The sequence below is a fragment of the Gadus morhua genome, chromosome 11 (genome assembly GCF_902167405.1).
Source record: "Gadus morhua chromosome 11, gadMor3.0, whole genome shotgun sequence".
Lineage (NCBI taxonomy): Eukaryota > Metazoa > Chordata > Actinopteri > Gadiformes > Gadidae > Gadus > Gadus morhua.
The window spans coordinates 4,722,562-4,746,907 of record NC_044058.1 but is presented as its reverse complement, the minus strand read 5'-3'; the positions used below and the strand labels follow the sequence as shown (position 1 = coordinate 4,746,907).

General features: G+C 47.7%; 2 protein-coding genes across 4 annotated transcripts; one reads left to right on the top strand and one right to left on the bottom strand.

The window, feature by feature from the left end:
* The first annotated feature begins 126 nt into the window (after window positions 1–126).
* On the top strand, window positions 127–6,236 carry pdp1 (pyruvate dehydrogenase phosphatase catalytic subunit 1). Of its 2 annotated transcripts, none has more exons than XM_030370759.1 (9): window positions 127–244; window positions 1,945–2,250; window positions 2,337–2,504; window positions 2,825–3,036; window positions 3,582–3,663; window positions 3,760–3,854; window positions 4,058–4,226; window positions 4,672–4,890; window positions 5,502–6,236. In XM_030370759.1, exons 2-9 carry the CDS (start codon window positions 2,002–2,004, stop codon window positions 5,880–5,882), a joined length of 1,575 nt encoding a protein of 524 aa, XP_030226619.1. In that variant the 5' UTR covers window positions 127–244; window positions 1,945–2,001; the 3' UTR covers window positions 5,883–6,236. The 2 variants fall into 2 exon arrangements, with proteins under 2 accessions (XP_030226619.1, XP_030226620.1); XM_030370760.1 differs by having other exon boundaries at window positions 129–239.
* A 5,826-nt stretch (window positions 6,237–12,062) lies between these two features.
* Window positions 12,063–23,017, bottom strand: cdh17 (cadherin 17, LI cadherin (liver-intestine)). 2 transcript variants are annotated; one of them, XM_030370697.1, is made up of 19 exons: window positions 22,791–23,017; window positions 21,215–21,271; window positions 20,582–20,677; window positions 20,182–20,319; window positions 19,841–19,976; window positions 18,743–18,901; window positions 17,979–18,134; window positions 17,490–17,695; window positions 17,093–17,227; window positions 16,699–16,849; window positions 16,391–16,594; window positions 16,108–16,184; window positions 15,636–15,821; window positions 15,030–15,277; window positions 14,339–14,469; window positions 13,811–14,035; window positions 13,552–13,662; window positions 13,068–13,184; window positions 12,063–12,542 (listed from the first exon to the last, which is right to left on the bottom strand). In XM_030370697.1, the coding sequence occupies exons 2-19, from the start codon at window positions 21,260–21,262 to the stop codon at window positions 12,442–12,444; spliced, it is 2,625 nt and encodes an 874-aa protein (XP_030226557.1). In that variant the 5' UTR covers window positions 21,263–21,271; window positions 22,791–23,017; the 3' UTR covers window positions 12,063–12,441. The 2 variants fall into 2 exon arrangements, with proteins under 2 accessions (XP_030226557.1, XP_030226558.1); XM_030370698.1 differs by having other exon boundaries at window positions 22,934–22,955.
* Between the last annotated feature and the right edge of the window lie 1,329 nt (window positions 23,018–24,346).

Below are 24,346 nucleotides of genomic sequence, written 5' to 3'. Positions count from 1 at the left end.
AAACAAATAATAATGGCGTTTGTACCATGGACCTATTCAAGATGGTTTGTACCTTATTTCTACCATTTTTTTGGGGGGGATCAAATGACGTATGAGCTGTACTCCTAAAACGTCACTCCTTTCAACCCTCAGCCAATCAGTGCTCACTGGGCGACGCTCTGGTTGTGAATGATGTGCGGCGTTTAAGGTGTTGATAGTTATCCAGCTATGTACTTCAACATTGACTTTGAATCACTGTGGTAAGGTAAGTGTCCGTTTCACTTTCTCATTGACGTCCCTTAATGGGCACATATAAGGATTCGTGTACTTCTCATGGAGCATTGCGAGGTCATTACTTGAGCTTATGCTATGACTTTGTTATAGCTAGCTAGCATTTCTATGGCGCGTATATGTGTGTCTGTCTGAGCTGCACAGCCGAAGTCAGGGTTGTCTGCATGTCCTGGACCGATGCAATATACATAGAACCTCGTAGCCCGCCTGTCTTAGTTCCCCGTAGTACTGTCCTCTGGTTTATCTCTATGTCGGTTAGCTACCTCGGTCGTTAGGTTGATCAACAAACCTGTTCACTTCAGGTCTGGGCCGGCCCTGCAGGTTTCCCTGCGACATAACCTTTAACACTGAAGTTAAAGCTCTAGTAGGCTGCAGTTACTGCCTATACATTGTCTGTTACAGAAAAGTGTGTGTGTGTGTGTGTGTGTGTGTGTGTGTGTGTGTGTGTGTGTGTGTGTGTGTGTGTGTGTGTGTGTGTGTGTGTGTGTGTGTGTGTGTGTGTGTGTCCAGTGTCACAACAGTTGGGTCACGCCCCAAATGTGGGTCACGGACTTGTTTGAAAGGGTCACGGAGTGTAAATGAGATTAATGTGCTTTGAATGCAGGGATGAAAGTAATTGTTTGTTAATGTGTAAATAATGACACACGTTTAATAGCCCGTTTTCTGAGAAATACATTTACTTGGTTTGAATTGTACAAAAGTGGGTCGTGACTTAATGAACATGGTAAATGTGTGTCCCAAGCCCAGAACAGTGGAGAACCATTGTAGAGACTGAAGAGCAGGTGTGTGCACGCCACGGCGCACACACACTCCTGCTCTAAGTCTAACCCATATCATCACACCCTATACAAGTGCAAACGGAGAGGTTAATTATGTAAAAGGGAGGGATCGAGGCAACCAGTCAGAATCTAGTTCAGTGGGACATGGTCTTTAGTCAGAACATTTCACAAGCTCCAAATGTCAGGGCTAGAATCCACACCCCAGCTATTATTAGCAGGAGTGTTTTACGCTGACCTCTGCTTGGGACAGGATTGTAGTCTGAGTTTACACATCAGGGTCTAGTCTGTTACTGGTCTCTAGTCTAAGACTGACCTCTAGCCGTACAAACAGAGGTAACAGTGTTCTACCTTCTCTGGTTTAACGTTAACGTGAGATATTCAAACATTTCATTGAGTAACATTATAACATTATTTTAAACATGTGCAGTACTTTCTTTTTAAAGATGTATATCTAACTGTTCTTGTAATGCAATGGATTAATTGGAGCTGGAGTAAACTTTGAACCCAATGTTGTGTTTGTCTTTAGTGTCAAGGGGTTATCTAGTGTTATCTGGTATTGATCTAACCATATAGCGCATAGCTAGACTGGACTACAGCATAACTTCCATTACGTGAACCTCCTTTTTATCAACCAAAAAAGTTAGTTTGCTTTAATTGCTATTCCTCATACTTGCTTCCCCAACATGCACGATGAATGCTATGACTGCATATCTCTCATGGCTCTATTGCACACCTGTTCTGTCTTACCTTATGTGCACAAACAATATTCAGTTTTTTAAAAAGAGCTTGTAGTTCACTGAATGTATTGAGAATGCATGGATTCTCTATTGATTGCCTCATGGACTCCCAGCTCAGAGCGTTGTGCCTGTGTGTGATGACGGATGTCCTCTCATAGGTGCCCAACCATCGGTGGGGTTCTGTGTGTGTGATCACCTGAGGTGTAGAGCGAGTCATGCCGGGGGCCTGGCAGCTCTTCCGAGGATTGCCCCGCACCAAGATCTTGGCCTCAAGCCTGTTGCCATGCCAACACCAGTCCCACTCGGGACCCGTTCCACACCAAGCTCCTCCCAGACACCCTTCCCTCAGCTGGAGGCTCCGCCCCGTGTCTCGGAGCTACCGAGCCACCCCCAACCTCCACAGCTACACCCTCACCCCGCCACAGGTCAACTCCATCCTGAAAGCCAACGAGTACAGCTTTAAGGTTTGTGAGCTGATGCTGATCTTTAACCCACAGAATCAAAAGCCCTCCGTGTTTCGATTCAAACCCAAAGGGGATTTGGTTTTCAGGTGCCGGAGTTTGATGGGAAGAACGTGTCGTCGGTGATGGGCTTTGACAGCAACCAGCTCCCGGCCAACGCTCCCATAGAGGACCGCCGCAGCGTGGCCACCTGCCTGCAGACACGGGGCATGCTCATGGCGGTCTTCGACGGCCACGCCGGCTGTGCCTGCGCCCAGGTGGAGCTATGGACTGTTTTTTCTTTTAGCTTTCACTCCAAATGAATGCATGGCATGAATGAGGCGTAAGGCGCCTGGCTCAAAGATGGCCTGAAGATGCACTCGATTCAAATGTTTGGTCCATAGATCCAAACTTGGACCCTCCTCATAAAAATGTATTTTGCATTTTCTTTTTGCACAATCACCACATCTGCCTCCCCTGCATGGTGCATGAGGCATAATACAAAAAATGACCATCAATGTGCTGTATGTTCTGTTTATTTTGATGTAAAGAGATGAATACCTATCTTTCCCCCCCGTTCTCCTCTCGCCCCGGTCAGGCATTGAGCGAGCGCTTGTTCTACTACATCGCCGTGTCCCTGCTGCCCCACGAGACCCTGTGTGAGCTGGAAGAGGCGGTGGAGGCGGGCCGGGCCCTCAGCCCCATCCTGCAGTGGCACAAGCACCCCAACGACTACTTCAGCCGGGAGGCCCAGAGCCTCTACTTCAACAGCCTCCGGACCTACTGGCAGGAGCTCATAGACCTGAGCAGGTGAGGAGGCCGCGTCACTCACAGCATTTCGGTAAGGTGCCAAAGTTAACTTGATTGTCAATCAGAGCATGCAACAAGTAATTACACAGAGGGTCGAAATCGCGTTTCCCCATACTCCAAATGTGCAAGTAATATTTTTACCTCACACATAACATAATGGTGCACAAACAAACACAGCATATGCAGACAGACAGTGGGCATATATGCAGAATATTCACAGTGTGCCAGAGTGTTGTTCATTTTGAGGCATGTTATTGAGGTACAATATAGTAGTGTAAAGTGCAGAATAGCAGCATGGAGATACGTAAACATGTATGTTATTGTGCATATAAAGAGAGTAATATATGCACAATTACATACATGTTTACATCCATACAGTATGTATCTCCATGCTGCTATTCTGCACTTCTGCATGGTCTGTAGTACCGTCTGTAATGCATGGAGGTGGAACTGCTATAATGTGGAAGAGTAGGTTGCTGCTCCTTTTGCAGGATGTAACTTTTCCGAATGAAAGAATGCTCATCCAACGGTGTCTCTGTGCCCAGCCCCGGGGAGGTTCCAGAGACGGGGGAGGCGCTGCTGAACGCCTTCAAGAGGCTGGACAACGACCTCTCTCTGGAGGCCCAGGTGGGTGTGCTGGCTCGGCTGCTCGTTGCCAGCCTCGCAACTGGTTTCCTCCTCTGGGGTCCAGGTTTAGTGGCTCACCGATGTGCTTCCTTGCAGGTGGGAGACCCCAATGCATACTTGCACTACTGGGTGTTGAGGGTTGCCTTTTCCGGAGCCACGGCCTGTGTGGCGCACATCGATGGATCAGACCTGTACGTCTCCTCTTCATCGGTTCAGTCCTACTTCATGGGAACATGGTTTAAATGTTATGACAACTCTGACAACAAAGCTAATAATAGTAGAGTGATGATGCGACAAGCAGAATGAGGAAACGTGTATTTGTATCTTTGTCTTTGGTAAACATATTAAGAGTAAAGAGCTTCCTTGGTAAACAGAATGTGTTTCTGTGTGTCAGGTTCATAGCCAACTCGGGCGACGGGCGAGCGGTGCTGGGGGTGCAGGAGGAGGACGGCTCCTTCACGGCTCACACGCTGTCCAACGACCACAATGCCCAGAATGAGGACGAGCTGGCCCGGATACGAGGGGAGCACCCTCCGTCAGAGAAGAAGACCGTCGTACGACAGGTGGGTCCACACTAAGGGCCCGATTCCCGGGGCGGTCACAGACTGGGCCTCAGGGGCCACACTAAGGGCCCGATGCGGTCATAGACAGGTGCTCAGGGGCCACACTAAGGGCCTGATGTGGTCACAGACAGGTGCTCAGGGGCCACACTAAGGGACCGATGCCCGGGGCGGTCACAGACATGTTGGGACAGTCAATATTATTTTATAAAAGCAAACAAAGCGCCATGAAATGAAATTAGTTCAAGCACAAGGCATATGCAAATCATATTGTTGGTGTTATGGCGCCAAAAGGTAAACCAAAACATCCTCAAGGAAATTCCCTGTTGAAAGAAATTGAGACAAATGTTAAGGTTGAGCGCTGGCTGCATCGCTCTGCATGCTGGGTACCTCCATGCGGGCGGGGGGTACCCGGGGTCGCTCATCAGCGGTTGTTCCCCCCCCCCAGGACCGCCTGCTCGGGCTGCTGATGCCGTTCCGTGCGTTCGGGGACGTGAAGTTCAAGTGGAGCATCGAGCTGCAGAAGAGGGTGCTGGAGTCGGGCCCCGACCAGCTCCACGAGAACGAGCACACCAAGTTCATCCCTCCCAACTACCACACGCCCCCATACCTGACCGCCGAGCCCGAGATCACGCACCACAGGCTGCGGCCGCAGGACCGCTTCCTGGTGAGTACTAACTAACGTGCTGGCATGCAGGTGGCCCTCGACCACCTCAACTAGTGTGTTTCTTTACTGATGGGCCCCAAGAATAATATTGATGTTCAACACACACAGAATGACCTCATCTACAGGGTTTCTATCACATCAAAGAATCCCACTCTGATATATGATCAGAACCTCAGCTACATTACTTTAACAATGGATTATTACAAATAAATACGTCTAATTGCATCAATGAACATCGGTCAAATCCTTGGTTTGTTATTCAAATGTCTAAAATGCAATTGGTTAGGTCTTGGATTGGTTGATGTGAGTAAGTACTGTTGTTACATTTACATTTAGGGGATTTTGCTGACGCTTCTATCCAAAGCGGCTTCCAACCATTCATCCACACATCCACACACTGATAGCAGAGTCGACCATGCAGGGCAGCTGCCAGCTCGTTAGGAGCAGTCAGGGTTAGGTGTCTTGCTCAGGGACACCCCGACGCTCTAGGTAGCAACCTTCCGGTTACCAGTCAATCCGCTCCGCCTCCTCAGCTACTGTCGCCCCCCCCCCTATACATGTCTATCATGTCTATCGTCTCTATGTCTTTGACCCCGTCCACCCTCCCTCAGGTGATCGGCTCGGACGGCCTGTGGGAGACGCTGCACCGGCAGGAGGTGGTGCGCGTGGTGGGTGAGTACCTGACCGGGTCGCAGCGGCAGCAGCCGCTGACGGTGGGCGGCTACAAGGTGACGCTGGGCCAGATGCAGGGGCTGCTTGAGGAGCGGAAGGCCCGCACCTCCTCGGCCTTCGAGGACCAGAACGCGGCCACCCACCTGATGCGCCACGCGGTGGGCAACAACGAGTTCGGCACGGTGGACCACGAGCGGCTGTCCAAGATGCTGTCGCTGCCCGAGGAGCTGGCGCGTATGTACCGCGACGACATCACCATCATCGTGTCCCAGTTCAACCCGCACGTGATAGGAAGTCAGAGGCGGGAGAACCAGTCCTGAGGCAGGAAGAAGGACCTCACACACGATGAACTGTACAGTATGTGTCTGTAAGAACGCACACGGACGGACTCTCCTTCTGGTTTTAAGAGCTGTTTTAGGAATATGTCGATTGGTTAAAGGAGTTGATATGCAGTCCGGAATAACTTTTTAACTGTTTAACTCGAACTACGGGCACCAGTGCAGTTTAGAGTCTAAACGAGGTGCTCTTCCACACAAAATATACACACAGTAGTTCAGTGTGTGTTTTTTTTTTTTTCTGCAAACCAAAAATTTGGTTTCTTTAATTCTTGGACTGGTTATGAAGAATATCCATCCCCGCCAAAATAAATATCAAAGAGTTGTCTGATAGAAAAATGTTACAAAATCTTATGCCAAAGATTTAGCCGTCTATAATCCAACATCTTTCCCCATTGCCTGGGGTGAGGCTTTGAGACCACGGTCCCCCCCCCCTATATATTTAGTTTTGTGTTTGAAATCGGACAGCAGCTGGGAATCCCCAGGCTGCTGTATGCCACTTGGTACAGAAGGACATGTATACAGCTGGGTTATATAGGACTTGTTTTCATGTGCACTGACCTGGTTCCTGCATAGTGCAGCACAGTCACTGGCCATCATGGATGGTGCGTTTGGGTAGAACAGGTTGGTCGAGCAGGGCAAGATGGCTAACCAATGTATCCGGTTCTTTTGTGCATTCGCCGGTATCAAATACAATCTTTCCTTCTTGCAATCTATTTGCTCATTTCTGATAAGAAATATGGAGTACAGTATGAAGCTTGTCAGCATTGTGTTTCTGTACAGCGTTCTTGATGCTTCAGGGCATGTCAGTGAAGGGTACATGTGTTTAAACCTATTGCACCTAAACCAGTGTTTTTTATGTTTTCCTCTCTAATGAGCACTTCCTTTATATCTTATTCTCTCTGATACCTGCCCATACTTAAGCTTGCCTTCTGTAAAGGTTATTTTTAGCAGAGCACATAGGGTGTGTACTTTTTGCATATACAGGTGCTGGTCAAATTATTAGAATATCATGAAAAAGTTGATTTATTTCAGTAATTATATTCAGAACGTGAAACTTACATATTATATCAATTCATTACACACAGAGTGATATATTTGAAATGTTTATTTCTTTTAATTTGGATGATTAGTACTGACAATTACTGAAAATCCCAAATTCAGTATCTCAGAAAATTAGAATATTAGTTACGACTAGTACAAAAAATGATTTTTTAGAAATGTGGGCCAACTGAAAAGTATGAACATGGAAAGTTTCAGCATGTATGGCAATCAATACTTAGTTGCAGCTCCTTTTGCCTGAATTGCTGCAGCAATACGGCGTGGCATGGAGTCGACCAGTCTGTTGCACTCCTCAGGTGTTATGAGAGCCCAGGTTGCTTTAATAGTGGCCTTCAGCTCTTCAGCATTGTTGGGTCTGGCATCTCGCATCTTCCGCTTCACAATACCCAATAGGTTTTCTATGGGGTTAAGGTCAGGTGAGTTTGCAGGCCAATCAAGAAGAGGGATACCATGGTCCTTAAACCAGGTACTGGTAGATTTGGCACTGTGTGCAGGTGCCAAGTCATGTTGGAAAATGAAATCGTCACCTCCATAAAGTTGGTCCGCGGCAGGCAGCATAAAGTGTTCTAAAACTTCCTGGTAGACTGCTGCATTGACCCTGGACCTCAGGAAACACAGTGGACCAACAGCAGCAGATGACATGGAAACCCAGACCATTACTGACTGTGGAAATTTTACACTGGACTTCAGGCAACGTGGATTCTGTGCCTCTCCTGTCTTCCTCCAGACTCTGGGACCTTGATTTCCAAAGGAGATACAAAATTTACTTTCATCTGAAAACATAACTTTGGACCACTCAGCAGCAGTCAAGTCCTTTTTGTCTTGAGCCCAGGCGAGACGCTTTTGACGTTGTCTCTTATTCAAGAGTGGCTTTACACGAGGAATGCGACAGCTGAAGCCCATATCTTGCATACGTCGGTGTGTGGTGCTTCTTGAAGCACTGACTCCAGCTACAGTCCACTCTTTGTGGATCTCCCCCACATTTTTGAATCGGTTTTGTTTGACAATCCACTCCAGGGCGCGTTTATCCCTCTTGCTTGTACACTCTTTTCTACCACATCTTTTTCTTCCCTTCGCCTCTCCATTAATGTGCTTGGACACAGAGCTCTGGGAACATCCAACCTCTTTGGCAATGACCTTTTGTGTCTTGCCCTCCTTCTTTAAAGTATCAATGGTCATCTTTTGGACAGTTGTCAAGTCAGCAGTCTTCCCCATGATTGTGTGTCATACAGAATCAAAACGAGAGACCATTTAAAGGCTTTTCCAGGTGTTTTGAGTTAGTTAGCTATTTAGAGTGTGGCACCAGGTGTCTTCAATATCTGACCTTTTCACCATATTCTAATTTTCTGAGATGTTGAATTTAGGGTTTTCATTGGTTGTCAGCTATAATCATCTTCTTTTTGGCAAAAAACACTTATAATGTATCAGTCTGTTTGGAATGAATGTATACATTCTACAGGTTTGACTTTCTAAATGGAATTAATGAAATAAATCAACTTTTTCATGATATTCTAATAATATGACCAGCACCTGTATATCATTTGTATTTGTATAGAGCGAGAGAGCCTTGTTCTCTTACACTGGCTTGTTCGTTGAAGGCTTGTTTGCTGGAAGGTCGCTAGAGGCTCTGCCATGATTTTAATAATTATGAGGTAACCAACCACAAGGTTGGGGGTCATCTTGAAGTCTTTCAGGGCCTTGAAAGTGGAGGTCGGTTAAGTCCCTGACCACACTAGCGCTCTCTACTGGCCGGACTCTAGCTGCCTGTCTGCTGCATTCTGGGAAAAAATACCTGAACAGAGCAAGGGAAAGCTATTTATTAAGCTTAAGCAATATGTTACACTTTATCAAGGATTGTATGTATGTATGTATTGATCTGTAACTTATGTGTAATGCCATTTGTATTTGGATTGTTGTAATAAAACACTAAATACTCAACGTGTGTCTGTGTGAGTCCGACCAGCAGGCAGCTGAAGGTCAGTCAAACCCCGTTTTAGTTTCAAAGGTGACTGACCGCAATACATTCTGTGTCAACTGTGGCTGTAGAGACTATACACTATAACGGTAGTCATCTCACTATGCATAGTTTCCCCATAAGCAACATTAAATATTAACAGAAAGGTGGTCTGTATTCTCTACCAGTAGTTGTAACTAATTTATAGAACAGATAGTTGCAGCCATTGATTGTGAATGAAGCCCTTGTATAGTACTCTATAAACACAAATATGTGACCACATAGCCATACATTTTCAAAGTATGCTAAACTGTGTTTTGCAAAAAAAAATTCTCTCTTGAACTACTTTGCTTGATGGAAGAGGATTTAGTTACAATCAATTCTAAATTTGAATGGGTTTATTTTGTGAAATCTTAATCTAAGGTTGTCTAAAGTAACAGTTTTAATACAGTAGCCATAAGCCACTGGAGGCAGTGATTTGAATTTATAGATTTTCGATTTTCGATTTAGATTTTCTTGAGTTAAGGAATGTAAGGACGTAAGGTTACCACTAGAGGCTGCTATAGCACAAATCAAAGCAACGCTCCATTGAATAGTTTCACAGTGAGGCATCAAATCGGACATGTTTTGGTCTAAACTATGAATACGAATTTAACAATACAGCTTTAGTTTAACAATATTAAGTGTTTCAAAGGTAAACTGCTGATCTAGTGGCAAAGGTCAGAGAATGACAAATAAATACCAATAAATAATTGGGAAAAACCTTTCCTAATACTAGTAGTTATAAACCTCTTAGACCGTACCCTTGTTTTGCAATTGTAAGATTCCAAGTTGACATCGAAAAAAAAAGTATGATTCATAAATTCATTATACTTTCATTTTTTTGTCATGTATTCGATCAAAAACCTAATAATACGGTGTTCAAAATATACAAATATCTGCAGCGCCTTGTAGTTATGTTGTAAGTGCTCAGGTTTGTACTTACAACCACTTTAGTGTTCCAAGGTCTTAAACATGTCTTGGCCTGTATCCAGTCTTGGAGCTTTATATAGCCCTCTTAACCCTTGCCCTACCTTCACCATAAATCATTGCTCTCCATCGCTCTCATACAAACATGCTATATCTCTCTATCGCTCTCTCACATATACTCTCACTCTCTAATTCATCATCACTGTCTTTCTATCTCTCTCTCTCTCTCTCTCTCTCTCTCTCTCTCCCTCCCTCTCTCTCCCTCCTCTCCCTTTCTCTTTCTCTCACTCTCTATCTCTCTCTCTCACCCTCACACATGCTCGCCCTGTCTCATTCTCTTCTTGTGAATAGTGATTGTTGAGGTAGGTGACTCAGAGCTCTGACATCATGAGCTATTAGAACCAGCAAACAAGCCGTCTGCATTATCGTGGATTATCACCGTAATGCAGTGATTCAGGTTATATGTGTATGTATAACATAATTTAGGGTATATAACTCTGTGTGTTTGTGTGTGTGTGTGTGTGTGTGTGTGTGTGTGTGTGTGTGTGTGTGTGTGTGTGTGTGTGTGTGTGTGTGTGTGTGTGTGTGTGTGTGAGTGCGTGTGTGCGTGAACGTGTGTGTGTGTGTGTGTAGACTTCCATAGGTGGAGGCCTTCCATAGGAGCCAATGTAACGGCAGACTGAACTCACTGGGAACAAGTGGAAGAGAGCAAACCGTGTCTCTCTTGAGATGGTTTGTTTTGTTGAACAGCCAAACATGGACAGCCTCCGTACAATTATTTAATCTGCCTCTGTTCCTATCCTTCTTCTGCTCTTCTAATCTCTCAAAAATAGGACCTCTCCCACCAGCTTTCGGGACTCTGCATGTGTGTGTGTGTGTGTGTGTGTGTGTGTGTGTGTGTGTGTGTGTGTGTGTGTGTGTGTGTGTGTGTTTGTGTGTGTGTGTGTGTGTGTGTGTGTGTGTGTGTGTGTGTGTGCGTGCGTGCGTGCGTGTGTGTGTGTGTGGTACTTGTCGCCTGGATACAACAGAGGAAAGAGTGCAGATGTAAACATTTGCGATGTTCCATGTTGTCTTGACTTTATGAGGCCATAATTCTAACTCTTTTACACCTCTCTTGTTCTGTCCCTCCCTGTCTCCCTCGTCCCTCTCTCTCTCTCTCTCTCTCTCTCTCTCTCTCTCTCTCTCTCTCTCTCTCTCTCTCTCTCTCTCTCTCTCTCTCTCTCTCTCTCTCTCTCTCTCTCTCTCCCTCTCCCTCTGATTCTAGCGGGAAATTGAATGACTCATCAAACACACGTTCACACAAACACCCCCATGCCGTCCGCCCAGCATGAGGAGCCCACAGCCCTGACAGATGTGTGTGGGGAGAGGAGGCGTGGTCTGTGAGGACTGAGACCTTCTCCTGGAGCAGCACGCAGCTCCCCAGCTCACATGGCCCGCTGCGTTTGTCGCTCAAAACGCTCTTTCTTTCTTTCTCTTTCTTTCTTTGTGTGAGGCTTGTGTGACGCGCGTGTGTGTGGGTGACGCATCTGTATGTGTATGTATGTGTTTGTGCCAGTTCCTTTGTGCTCAATAAAAGCCAACAATCTTGCCCTCACCATGGCCACCACCTCCACCACCAACCACCTTCTCAACTTGGACTCCCCATTTCAGTGCACGTGTCCCCGCTGCCGGGCGGTGACTCACAGCCCTGCAGGGAGGGAGGCACAGCTGGACCGCCTATTAGACTTCAGGCAGAAATCTGAAGAGCAGCGATCGATTCATACAGAGGGATGGAGGAGGAGGTGGAGGAGGGACCTCCATGGGGTTGATAATGATGGTGGTGGGTTTCTGAAGGGTTTGATGACGCAGAGACTCTATAGCGTCACGTGTATGTTTCTGTGAGTGGAGAGGTCGTAGGGGGGCTTAGCGGCCCTCACGCACACACTCTCTCACACACCACGCAAACACACAAACGCACATGCTCTCTCTCACGCACAACCACACACACACACACGCACAAGCTCTCTCAAGCACCGCACACACACACACACGCACAAGCTCTCTCACGCACCACTCACACACACACAAGCTCTCTCACGTACCACTCACAAGCACTTGCTTACTCTAACACACTCGCCAAAAAGGACAATTTCACACATGAATATGCACACAAACACACACACCAATATAAAAGGACCATATGAAAACTAAAGTTGTAGTTTTATTGGAAAACATAAAACCAACGGAACAAATTATTTGCTTTATCCACAGGCAGCTGTGTAAGTACACATATGGGGTTTTCTTTTAGATAGCCGGTTTAACAGATTCTCACAACCAACATTTAAATAACATGGCTAATGTCATCCAACAACATTGCTGACATCATAACAACAAAAAAAAACAGTGTAAAAATGCCTGACCGTGTGTATTGGATTATTAGACAATGGCTGTGATGTTTAAAAAGACCACTTTTAGCTGAATCTGAATGATTAGGATGAGTACACAGGATAATGCAAATAAAGGTGTGTTACAAAAAGGGTTGCCTGGCTGTGAGTGTGAACACCATGTCGTGTCTGGCGGTTACAGCATTTGCTCGGAGTCGCCGTTGCCCGCTGCCGCCTTCTTCTTCTTCTCCTCGTTGCTCTTGTTGATGCGGTGGACCACGATGGCGAACGCAATGCCTGGGACCGGGAAACACAACCGCCAGCTCATGACAACGCTCAATAAAAGCACAAAAAACACACATTTCAAACACACACACACACACACACACAATCAGAGGAGTACCAAACCAACAGAGAATGAAGTATGAACATCAGATGAACATCAGTCATTGAAAGTGGGCGTAGAACGTAGAATATCAGTCATTTTTTAAGATAAACTGCCATATTTTCTTTCTCCCCAACGAGACCTGTAATATCTTTATATGTATTGTATCATGAAGTAGGTGCATTTACCCAAAGTTGCTTCCATGATAATTGAGATCAATCTCATTAAGGAGCAGGTAGGGGGTAGCAGTAAGGGGTAGGCCCCCGATTCATGGCAGACGATGGGTTTCAAACCCACAACTCTGGGCTGAGATCCTAACCACAATCTCATGAGAGCCAACAACGAGGCTTGTTTCCCAGTCTCCTTCCTCTACCGGTCAGTATTTTGTTCGAAGGTGATGTGTGCGCGTGTGCGTGCGTGGAGGTGGTCCTACTCACAGATGAAGGCCACGGTTCCTGCCAGGATCCCGACGGTGGTCCCCATGCCGTACTTGAAGGAGTGGGTGCCTGGTGCGACGTAGCAGTACCCCAGCGCCGTACAGTTACACACCTTCACTGTGGCGTGGAGAAGCACAGAGAAACATTCACACACGGTAATGCCGTCCACAAACACCCACACACCCGCACACATAGGCACATAGTGACACACACACTCACACCCACAAACACAAATATAGGCGCATAGTGACACACACACTCACACCCACAAACACAAATATAGGCGCATAGTGACACACACACTCACACCCACACACACACACACACATATCGGCAAATAGTGACACACACAGTCACACCCACACACACACATATATAGGCAGATGGTGACACACACACACAATTTGGCAAATCTGGGTAGGTTGTGAGGTGGTTGGGAGACAATGCACCTTTTTCTCCGTTTTTTTTTTCCCAAACCACTCACCCTCAAACTTCTGTGTGACTCCTACGCCTTGGTTGTCAATGATGCTGATGGGGATGGAGAAGGTCTTGTCCTCGGCTGGGGCCTTCTTCATCTTCAGGAGAGCAGACGATCCTGTGGGGTCAGCAGCCATGACGGGAGACGCGGGTCAGACATGGGTTATCCTTTTCTAAAATGTTTTTCTAATACAACAATGCATTATCTTATTGTCCTCCTCCACATGACCGTAACCTTAACGATCAGGGGGTTTCATGTGCCGTACCGTCGACAGTGGTGATCTCCCAGTTGGGGGACTTCTTCCCCTTGGGGAAGGAGAAGGTGAAGGGCTCAGAGAAGGGGAAGCTGTCTGGGTCCACGGCCCTTAGGACCACGGGCTGGGGGCCCTTGGTGCAAATGAAGGCCTGGCTTTCCTTCAGCTTGGGGTGGTTGTCGTTGACGTCCAGCAGGTGCACGGTGTACACACGCTCCGTTGCCTTCTTGGGGTTTCCTGGTGGAAGGAGCATGGGGGGTTGTGAAATAGGACGCTTTGGCTAACTAGAATAGATCTGCATGACAGTGATGAAGTGGTGAATACCTGTGAGACTGTTGTCGTGGCTAGATGTTAGCATAGTGAGCACATGAATGAACGTGCTTATTCTTATCAGTTGACTTTTTCTTTTTCACGTTTATAAACAAGAAAAGTCTGCGCTGAAATCATGTTCAAATAAATATAAGACCTGATCCTCAGAATAAGTAACAGTTACAGACCAGGGTTACAGGGTTACATCAGTGTTTTAAACAGCAGTCTCACCCTGCTCAAAGGCAGTGATGGTGAGTTCCAGGACCTCCAGGGTCTCTCTGTCCAGCTTGGCCTTGGTCTTAACCTCTCCTGTGGCAGCATCGAGGACCAGCCAGCCATTCACATCCCCCTCCATCTTAAAACTGGGAGGGATGGAGAGAGGAGGGAGGGAGGAGAGAGGAAGGATGGACAGAAGGAAGGAGGGATGGACAGACAGAGAGAGGGAAATAGGGATGGACGGACAGACAGAAGGAGGGAGGGACAGACAGACAGACAGAGGGAGGGAGAGAAGGAGGGAGGGAGGGACAAACAGACAGAGGGAGGGAGGGATTGACAGACAGACATGGGGACAGAAGGAGGTAGAGAGGGACAAACAGACAGAGGGAGGGAGGGACAGACAGACAGACAAAGGGAGAGAAGGAGGGAGGTAGGGATTGACAGAGGGAGGGGGGACAGACAGACAGAGATAGGGAGGGAGGGAGGGGCACGGACATACACAATAGCTTAACTTCAGATACATGCAAAAGCTGGTGCAACTAAAAATGTTGTTACCAAATCCTATACTTTTTATTTGTATCCATTTTTTGGTTCCGTTCCACCCCTGACCTGGCCTTCTCCCCCTCCCCTCTACAGTAGGACGTTCTCCCTCATGACGAGTACTGAGCCGTCCGTTCACCATTAGCATACAGAGCTGATCATGTACCTGATGTCCTTCCCCTCGGGGTCCTTGGCGTCGGCGGTGAACAGCAGCTCTCCCACTGGGAGGTCCTCAGGGACGCTCACCGACGGTGGGGCGGAGCTCTGGAACTCGGGGTCCTCATCCACATCCATGACGGAGATGAAGACGGAGGCGGAGGACTTGCTGTCGTAGTCCAGGCCGGCCATCAGGGGCTCGGGGTTGCGGGCGTTGATCCTCAGCGTGTAGGTGGGGAAGGCCTCGAAGTCCAGGGGCTTAGAGGGGACCGGCGGGTTAGAGACCCCTCGGAGCATCTCTCTGGGTTCTTTAGCATTTTGTATGTATGAACCTATGGGTATTGGTGTGTGTGTGTGTGTGTGTGTGTGTGTGTGTGTGTGTGTGTGTGTGTGTGTGTGTGTGTGTGTGTGTGTGTGTGTGTGTGTGTGTGTGTGTGTGTTTGTGTGTGCGCATGTGTGTGTATTTGTGTGTGTGTGTGTGTGTGCGCGTGCACTTGTATGCGTGTTGGTATGTGTGTTTTGGTGGGAATGTGTGTGTTTGTGTGCTTGTGCGTGTTGGTACGTTTGTGTGGGTGGGAATGTATGTAAATGCATGTGCGTGTGCGTCCATCTATACCTTGATAATAACCAGTCTGCCCTCTCCGTTTCCGTCTGTCTCCACGGCGAACGTGTCGCCATAGTTTCCGGTGATTTCAAACAGGATTTCGGAGCTCCCGCTGCCGGGTTCGTCTGCGTCAGACGCTTTCACTGTCAGCACGGTCTGGCCCACAGAGGAGTCCTCCGCAAGGGACAGGCTGCCATACTGCACACACACACACACACACACACACACACACACACACACACACACACACACACACACACACACACACACACACACACACACACACACACACACACACACACATACAGATGTGTACACACACACACACACACACACACACACACACACACACACGAACACAGGTGCACAGCGCACAGTTTAACACAAGCAAACAGTCCAATGTGAGTAGGTCAGCACGTGGCTCTCTGAGATAGTGAGAGGATTGCCACACAGCAGAGCTGGCCGTGATAACAGAGGAACTCACGTTGTTCTTCTCAAACAGGGGCAGCTCGTTGTTGACGTCAATCACCTTTATGAGGACCTTACACATGGTGCTGAACACTGGGGGGGAGAAGGCACACACATTTCAACACACACAGCTAAAGCGTCTGCGTTGAGGTGTGTGTGTGAGTGTGTGTGTGTGTGTGTGTGCGTGTGTGTGTCTTCATGTGTGTGAGTGTTTTGTGCGTTTGTGTGTGTGCATGCGCCTGCTTGAGTGTGTGCATATGCATCATGTGTCAGTGTGTGCGTGCGTGTGTGACGGTTACCCTGGTCGCTGACGTTGACCATAAGTGTGTACTGTTTGGAGTCCCTCCTCCGCAGCATGTCTCGGGTGAGGATGCGCCCCGACACGGCGTCCAGGGAGAAGGCTCCGTTGACAGGCAGCACGGTCTCGATGGTGTACATGAGCATAGCGTTGCTCGTCCCTTCCTCGTCGCGGTCGGAGGCCAACAGCTGTCCCACCTCACTGCCTGCACCACAACCGCAGCCAATCACAGAGCAGAATATCAGATATGTTTCCTTCAATATAAACATTGAATATGTTCCATGGCGAGAAGAGGTGAGGACATCTTACCCACGGGCTCGTTCTCCTGGATCTCGAACACGATCTCCTCGCTCCCACACTCGGGGCTGTTGTCGTTGATGTCCTCCACCACCACCTGGATCTCCATGGGCGACTCCACCTCGTTGCCATGGTGATCCTCCGCCATCACCACCAGGATGTACTGCAGCGCAGAGGAGCAGGGCTCAGTGCCGTGGAGCGTTTACAAACGTGTGGGAATGTGTGTACGTGTGGGCATAAAGTGTGTGTTTGTGTGTGCTTGTGGGTGTTTATGTCACCATGAAATTTGGCTTTTTTTCCTTTGTTAGATCATTTCGACAGTCAACATATAACTGTTAAAACACGATGCGCCCTTAAAGTGCAGGTTGCGTTTCCCGCGGTGTGAGTGCATGGTGACCCCGCTGACCATGTCCTTCTCCTCGCGGTCCAGCTCCTCGTTCAGCAGGACCTCTCCCTCGTCCGTGATGCTGAAGGGGAACCTCAGCGCCACGCGCTCCTTCTGCAGCAGCCGGTAGCTGGCGTTGGGCTGGTTGGCGCCCACCTGGCGGGGAGAAGGTGGGAGATGTTTGGGGTTACAGGGTGTGAGGGGTGTGACAGAGAACTGTCTGTAAGAGAGGGATTTGATGAGATGCGCTCTATTCATTGGGGTGTCACCGCACTAGAGCACTGAACAAGAGACAAATGGGAAATAGACCAAAAAGGATTTCAACACCAGCCCACCCACCCACTAACCAACTGCCCACCCAGCCCCCCCCCCGCCCACCCAGCCAGCACCCACCCAGCCACCTCCCACCAGCACCCACCTTAGCGATGACCATGGGGTACTGCGCCTTGAGGTGCTCCCTCACAGTGAGGGGTCCAGGGTTCACCCACAGGTTCTGCTCCACCACCACCTTCACGCTGGTGATACCGCTCAGTGCGTTCTCCGAGGCACCCGCCAGGTCCTCCACACGCACGATCAGGGTGTAGTCGGGGTCCTCCTGGCGGTCCCCGCCCCGGGTCCGGCTCTCTGAAACCACAGAAGAAGACTCAAGCTCAGTCTGCAGGCACGGCAAAGCTCGCAGAACAAGCAAATGGATTTGTATTGTTATTAGACTTTATATTGTACTTATTCGCCATGTGTATTGTTTTTTATACTATCCTCCATTTAGCAATTCATGAATATAAATAAATATTTATAATAATTATAGAAGGCTTGATTGGAAGAACATGACAGAGGGCAAATGTCTTGAGATATTAGAAGTTCTAACCTACACACACACACACACACACACAAACACACACAAACACACCTGCTCTCTCCAGACAGGTGTAGAAGGGGTTGAGCTCGTGAGGGATGTCCTGTGTGGGTGTGCAGTAGTCATCAAACTTCTTCTTCAGGTTAGCACTGCTGAAGCTCTCCCCCATGCCATACTGCAGGCTCTCCCTGGCCTTCAGCATGCGCTCTCCTGCAAAACACACACACACACACACACACACACACACACACACACACACACACACACACACACACACACACACACACACACACACACACACAGACAAACGTGCCCCAGCATACACACACACACACACACACACACACACACACACACACACACACACACACACACACACACACACACACACACACACACACACACACACACACACACACACGCACACATGCACAGTGATCAGTGATCATCGTCACAGAACTTTTTTGTCAATCTACAACAAATCCTTTATAATGTGAGCGGCTGAGATGAGTGCTGTGAGTTTACACCATCATCATGAACAGGTAGGAGACCACCCCTATGAGATGGGTTGTCTCATATGTTGTGTTTCTCTTCCCTCTCCCACGAACTGGGGCCAATATCACATCCGTTTTTTCAATAAACTATGTTTGCACACGTGTGTGCGTGAGCTGACTGTGAGTTTGAGTGTGTGTGTGTGTGTGTGTGTGTGTGTGTGTGTGTGTGTGTGTGTGTGTGTGTGTGTGTGTGTGTGTGTGTGTGTGTGTGTGTGTGTGTGTGTGTGTGCGCTTGTGGGCCCAAGTGCATGCGACTAGTCTCACCGTCTTCGGTGATGGAGATGTCTCCGGTGACGGGGTCGATCTGGAAGAAGGGCGTCTTGTCCCTGTTGGGGATCTGGCTGACCAGGCTGAAGTGCAACCGGGCGTTGGGGGACTCAGGGTCGTCCAGGTCGCTGGCCGACACACGCACAAACGGCACGCCTGAAACAAGACAGCGGCCGTTAGATGTCAGCCAATCAGTAAACTGCTGTCAGCCAATCAGTGAGCTGATGTCAGCCAATCAGTGAGCTGATGTCAGACGATCAGTGAGCTGCTTGCTGGAAGAGACTCACAGAGGGCTGGGAAAGAGCTTCTGGTTACAATGGAACTTTATTTAGGTCAATACAAGAAGGATGAAATGAGCCAATGATAAGACCATATGATATGATATGATATGATGGTATTGTATGAGATTGAACAAATGCATGTCTAAACATATCAAAGAGGCATGTTAACTGGATAATGAGTGATCTATTAAAAACCATACCAGGCACTACTAACTGGTGGGGGATTTGGAGGACATGAATAGACATTGCGTCTCATATATACAGAAAAGGAGAACAAGGGAGGAGACAGGGAGCAAGTTCAAGGTTAGCCAGTAAAAGATTTAGTAAAACATTGTTAAATTCTACCACAACGGAAAATCTGGTAATTGTGAAACTGCTAAATAGTGGTTAGCACGTGATAAGTGCTCAGTGTAAATTGGTAAATTGTCTCACAAACCAAACTTTCGATTGATATCTGAAGTCTAATGGTAGACTCAAAACTGGGTGGATAGGGTGTTAAATTCTCTTTCTTTCAGCCATCTTGTTGCTGGAGATGGGATCTGTAGGGTGCTAAATTGGCAAACACAACCGCGACCAGAAGTATTTAACAGTAACAAAAGTGTCTGGAAAGGTTTCAAACAACACTTCTGAAAGCTTCATCCACTTGCATCAATGAGTGAGTTTCTCTTCGGGAAAAAAGTCTCCATAACTAAACAGGAAGTGAGGCGTAATTCTGCCCCTCACAGTGTTGGTTTCCTGGCTCTCTCCCACGGTGTAGCGTAGTAAGTAGTTTGTAGGTGGTCGCGCAGTCTCATAATGAAGGGCAAACACTCACCATGGCGGGTTCGCTCCCGGACCATAGCGGCGTATGCAGACTGTTCGAAGGTTGGCGCATGGTTGTTGATGTCCAACACGCTAATGGTGACGAAGGCTGGGCCCTCCACCACATCACTGCCCACTAAAGCCTCCACCTGGGGATAAATACACACACACACACACACACACACACACACACACACACACACACACACACACACACACACACACACACACACACACACACACACACACACACACACACACACACACACAGGTCACATGGCATGCATCAATGCAGTGTATGTGTGTGTGTCTGTTTGTGTGTGCGTGTAGTAGTTCAAGAGTCTGTGAGTTTACCCCGATAATATAATGTGAATTGCGTGCCCAGTCCAGGGGCTCGGCCAGGTACAGCCATCCATCCTCTGCTATCTGGATGTCTGCATGACCTTCACCGGTAAGTTGGAAGCCAGTCACATCTGGGTCTGATACTTGGAACTACAGAGAGAGAGAGGCATGCAAATAGTGTGAGAGAGAAAGAGAGACAGACAGCGATTGAGAAAGAGAGAGAGAGAGAGAGAGAGAGAGAGAGAGAGAGAGAGAGAGAGAGAGAGAGAGAGAGAGAGAGAGAGAGAGAGAGAGAGAGAGGGAAAGAGACATATATTCATATAAATTGTAGGATATATAAAGAGAAGGGGGGGAAGGGATTCAAAGTTGTTACTCTTTTCTGTTTCTCTTTATTATAGCGTTAGTTTGTTACCTGGTAGATGGGATAGGGCACGACCGTCTGCTCGGGCACGTCCAGGGCCTTGTTCTCCAGGGGCCCCTTCTTGTCCTTCAAACCCTGTCCACGGGCCTGGGTGTGGGGACAGGAGAACAGTCCAGTCAGTTATTCCTCACACACTCTTTCCAAAGGCCAGTTATTGATTGAACCACACTTATAATTCAGTAAGAGATAATTCTCACACACGCCCTTACAGGACGACGGAGCAAAGTCTACAGGACGTCCACTCCCAGCGTCGGAGGTGTCTGATAATGAACCACTAACTATTTGGTCACGCTTGGCAGCTTACATGTTTCACAATTTAATGAATGACCAAATAGTAGCCGTCCATGGTCGCATAGGTTGGACCTATGAAGGTTATCTGGAACATGACAGCCAATGGCGACGCAGAGTCCCAATGTCACCGCGGTGTGTCATGTTTCAGATAACCTTTCCCCACACTCTGAGGCCTGCTGGCCACTTGGCTTTGTGAAAACAGGAGCAGATGATAAATGAATAAAACAAGCAGGAACAACAGTGAATATCTGGCAGCGCTTGGTCCCCCAGTAGGTCTGAGCTGTGTGAATACTGACTGTGAATGCGCTGGTTACCTAACGCCCGGGTACTCACCACACTGAGCAAGAGCGGCAGTAGCAGCAGATGCAGTGTGGGTGTCATGGCGAAGCGCTGGGAACACAGGAACCCAGGAGAGGAGGAGGAGGAGGAGTGGGAGAGGAGGAATGGGATGGACGGAAAGGATTAGGAAAAAGAGAAAAAACAAACCAAAGGCAAAGATCAAGGGGTTATTGTTGTGCTGCTGTTCTGTTAATGACCACAGTATGGGTTATGGTGGAGGGCAGTGTGCTGTTTGAGGGACAGCTTTTCTTGATATCTGAATAAACCTCTAGCCCCTGACACAATCACTCAATAACTCACAATCACCCAAACTATTGAGGCTCCACCTTCCCATGGACAGGAAGTGTCCCTGACAGCACTTTAGTTCTGCTGCTATCACGTCTGATTCTAGACTTTACACTGGAGGCGAGTTTAAAGCATTCACACTCATAGCTCCCGCCCACACCGCATATGGTCCAAGGACAGTCCATATTTGGGTATCTGAGGATGGGCCGGCCCCTCACTGGTGGAAACTTGTGGCCTTTTCTTTTTTCTACCAGTGACACAGGAGGAAGCGAAAAGGACTACAGCGTTTAAAGGTCAGTCTCAGGCTTGCAACCCCCTTGACCTCGAGGCCAGGTCTGTTCTGAGAGAGGACAGTGTGTGGTGCCAGCCATCGTTCATAGCTTCACATCTCCCTTTGATTGGCTTTATGCATTGAGTATGACACCTGCTGCACCTTATGCAAACAATAGATATCATGACGAAGAGAAACCCTTCAACCCTACACGGCATCGTAAATAACATTAAAAAGAAAGACATTCACACTACGTTCTGTTGTTTGGTTGTTTCACTTTTCAATCAAAGTAGCTCTTATTAGCAGCACATTTTATTTCCATTTTGGATACCCATGGCTAGACTCAAGAAACTCACAAAAGTAGAATGCATGCTATTATAATTCACCTAATATTCCTGATGTGCATTCCTAAATCAAGAGGTCTGATCTATAGTCCTGTGTCCTTCGGAGGACAGGGAGAAGGGCAGAGCCACAGCAGAGTGAAGGTGACATTGAGTTCAATGCAATAACGTTAAAAGATGTTATTAGATCTTAAGTGGTCACAATGACCGCTGATGAACCATGCAACCTTGATTTAAAACATGTACATTTTGCAAACTTAAACTGCCAGTATAAGAAACCACTGAGCTGCAACAATTTGAACTCAACTACCTTTTGATTGATTCAACTACTGGCATGATCCACTTCAGCTCCTCACGACTCTTGAAACTCTTGTGGCCAAACATGAAAAATAACCTAAAAAACACACCGTCTCTTAGCCATGAATAAACCACCTCAGGCCCAGACCCAGGGAGGCAGGAGACATCTCCAAGGCCTACCTTCACGATGACTTTATGACCTTCCGAGGTCCAGACTTAAGTTGCTCAGACTTGTCTAATTGTCAACTGTATCCCATGATATCATTATTATAAGTATACTTCCTACAGCCTTTAGGACTTGAGGGACCGACATGGCAGACGTTCAAACACCTGACACGCAAGCTCTGTCAAAGTCATTCAAGATCAAAACACTCACTTCAACAGTTCTCCCAGCGACGAGACCCTGGTTACCCCACGCACAGCCTTCTGTTGAGTCCTTGGTACAAAACCCTGACGCCGTCCAGAAGCCAACACACTCTGAAAAGGAACAAGAGAGAGGGAGCGAGTCAGGAGACCTACCTGGCCAGGGATTCCAAGTGGTAGTCTAAGTGGTGCAGAGGGAGAGTTTCAGCAGCCCATTCCCCGGCTGGCTAACGGTTAACCAGCAATAGTTTATTGGACCTAATGATTGTCTAATCACATTGTGTCTGTGCCTGCAGCCAATGGGGAGGCTTCTGACAAAGAAAAAAACTGCAGTGGACACAGGAAGTGTATGACAATGACAGAGTGGAATATTTCATGGAAATTAAGGAAAATTATGATTAGGACCACCACAATGTGTCTGATCTTTGATGGTTATAAATAGGGATTATGATTGATGCACCTATTGGTTCATTTCCTGTACTCCCTGGACACTTAAGAACGGACTTACTTTGATGGCGGATATCTCAGGATATGACACAAATAGAGTGTAGGGTTGAGATTGTTGTCCACATCCTTGCGTACATAATGTTGAATATTGGTAAGTTATCTGACAGATTCAGTCAGGTGCATTTTAACATTTAAATCGCTTCTGACATGTATTTCCTGCCCCAAGACTTTAACCTTTGAACTTTTGAACTGGTTCCCGTCTGTGAGGAGTTGCTGATAAAGAACAGTGTGCAGGACAATAGAGTAAGGAATAGCCCACGGGACAGCACAATGGGAGGGACTGACCAATCTCAGAGTCTCAGTCACGTAGCGAGTCATTGTGGACCAGCGGGGTCTGGACCGTAGGGGCCGTGACGTCTCAGGCCTGCTCCATGTTTGTTTAAACTCTCCCTTGTCCTTCTCTCTCGTGGCTGGATGATTCCTAAGCCCGGGAAGTTAAAGGAATCAGAAACACTTTGGGAGTGTGTTGAGGCTCTCTGTTGTGCGGCTCACAGCCCCGTGGCTCGGCAGATGGGATTACTAAATAAAAGCACTGACTAACAGTTAAAACTGAAGGTCTGAGTGGAGGCAGAGCTTAATTTTACCGTGGGCTTGCAAATAGGAGACAGGCTGCAGAGGAGCACTTTCGGCAGACCTTTATATAATCACCTCTTGAGATTAGGCAAGGTGAATGGGGGACTGATGAGAATTAAATAACCACTTCATTTATATTTATATATAGCTTACTATTTGGCCCCAGGCAGCCTGTTGGGGTATTCTGGTGTACATGCCATCTGCACAACCCATCTGCATCATAAGCAGGGGTGTCTGGAAAAAAAAAGTGTATACACACTGCGTGGGTGGGCTCAGATCCCTATCTTTTCAATGCGCTTCCCCACTTCACTTTGCTCCATACCCACAATCACACCTCAAACCTTAATATCTGATCCATTGTTTGGTGTAATTGAATCACAGGATGAGGGCTTTCACCACACATGACACAACGAGTGGATCAGGCAATGAACCCTCATGAGTCTAAGGCCACGCCGTGACTAATGGCGGCCATGTGGTGCTTCTGTCTCT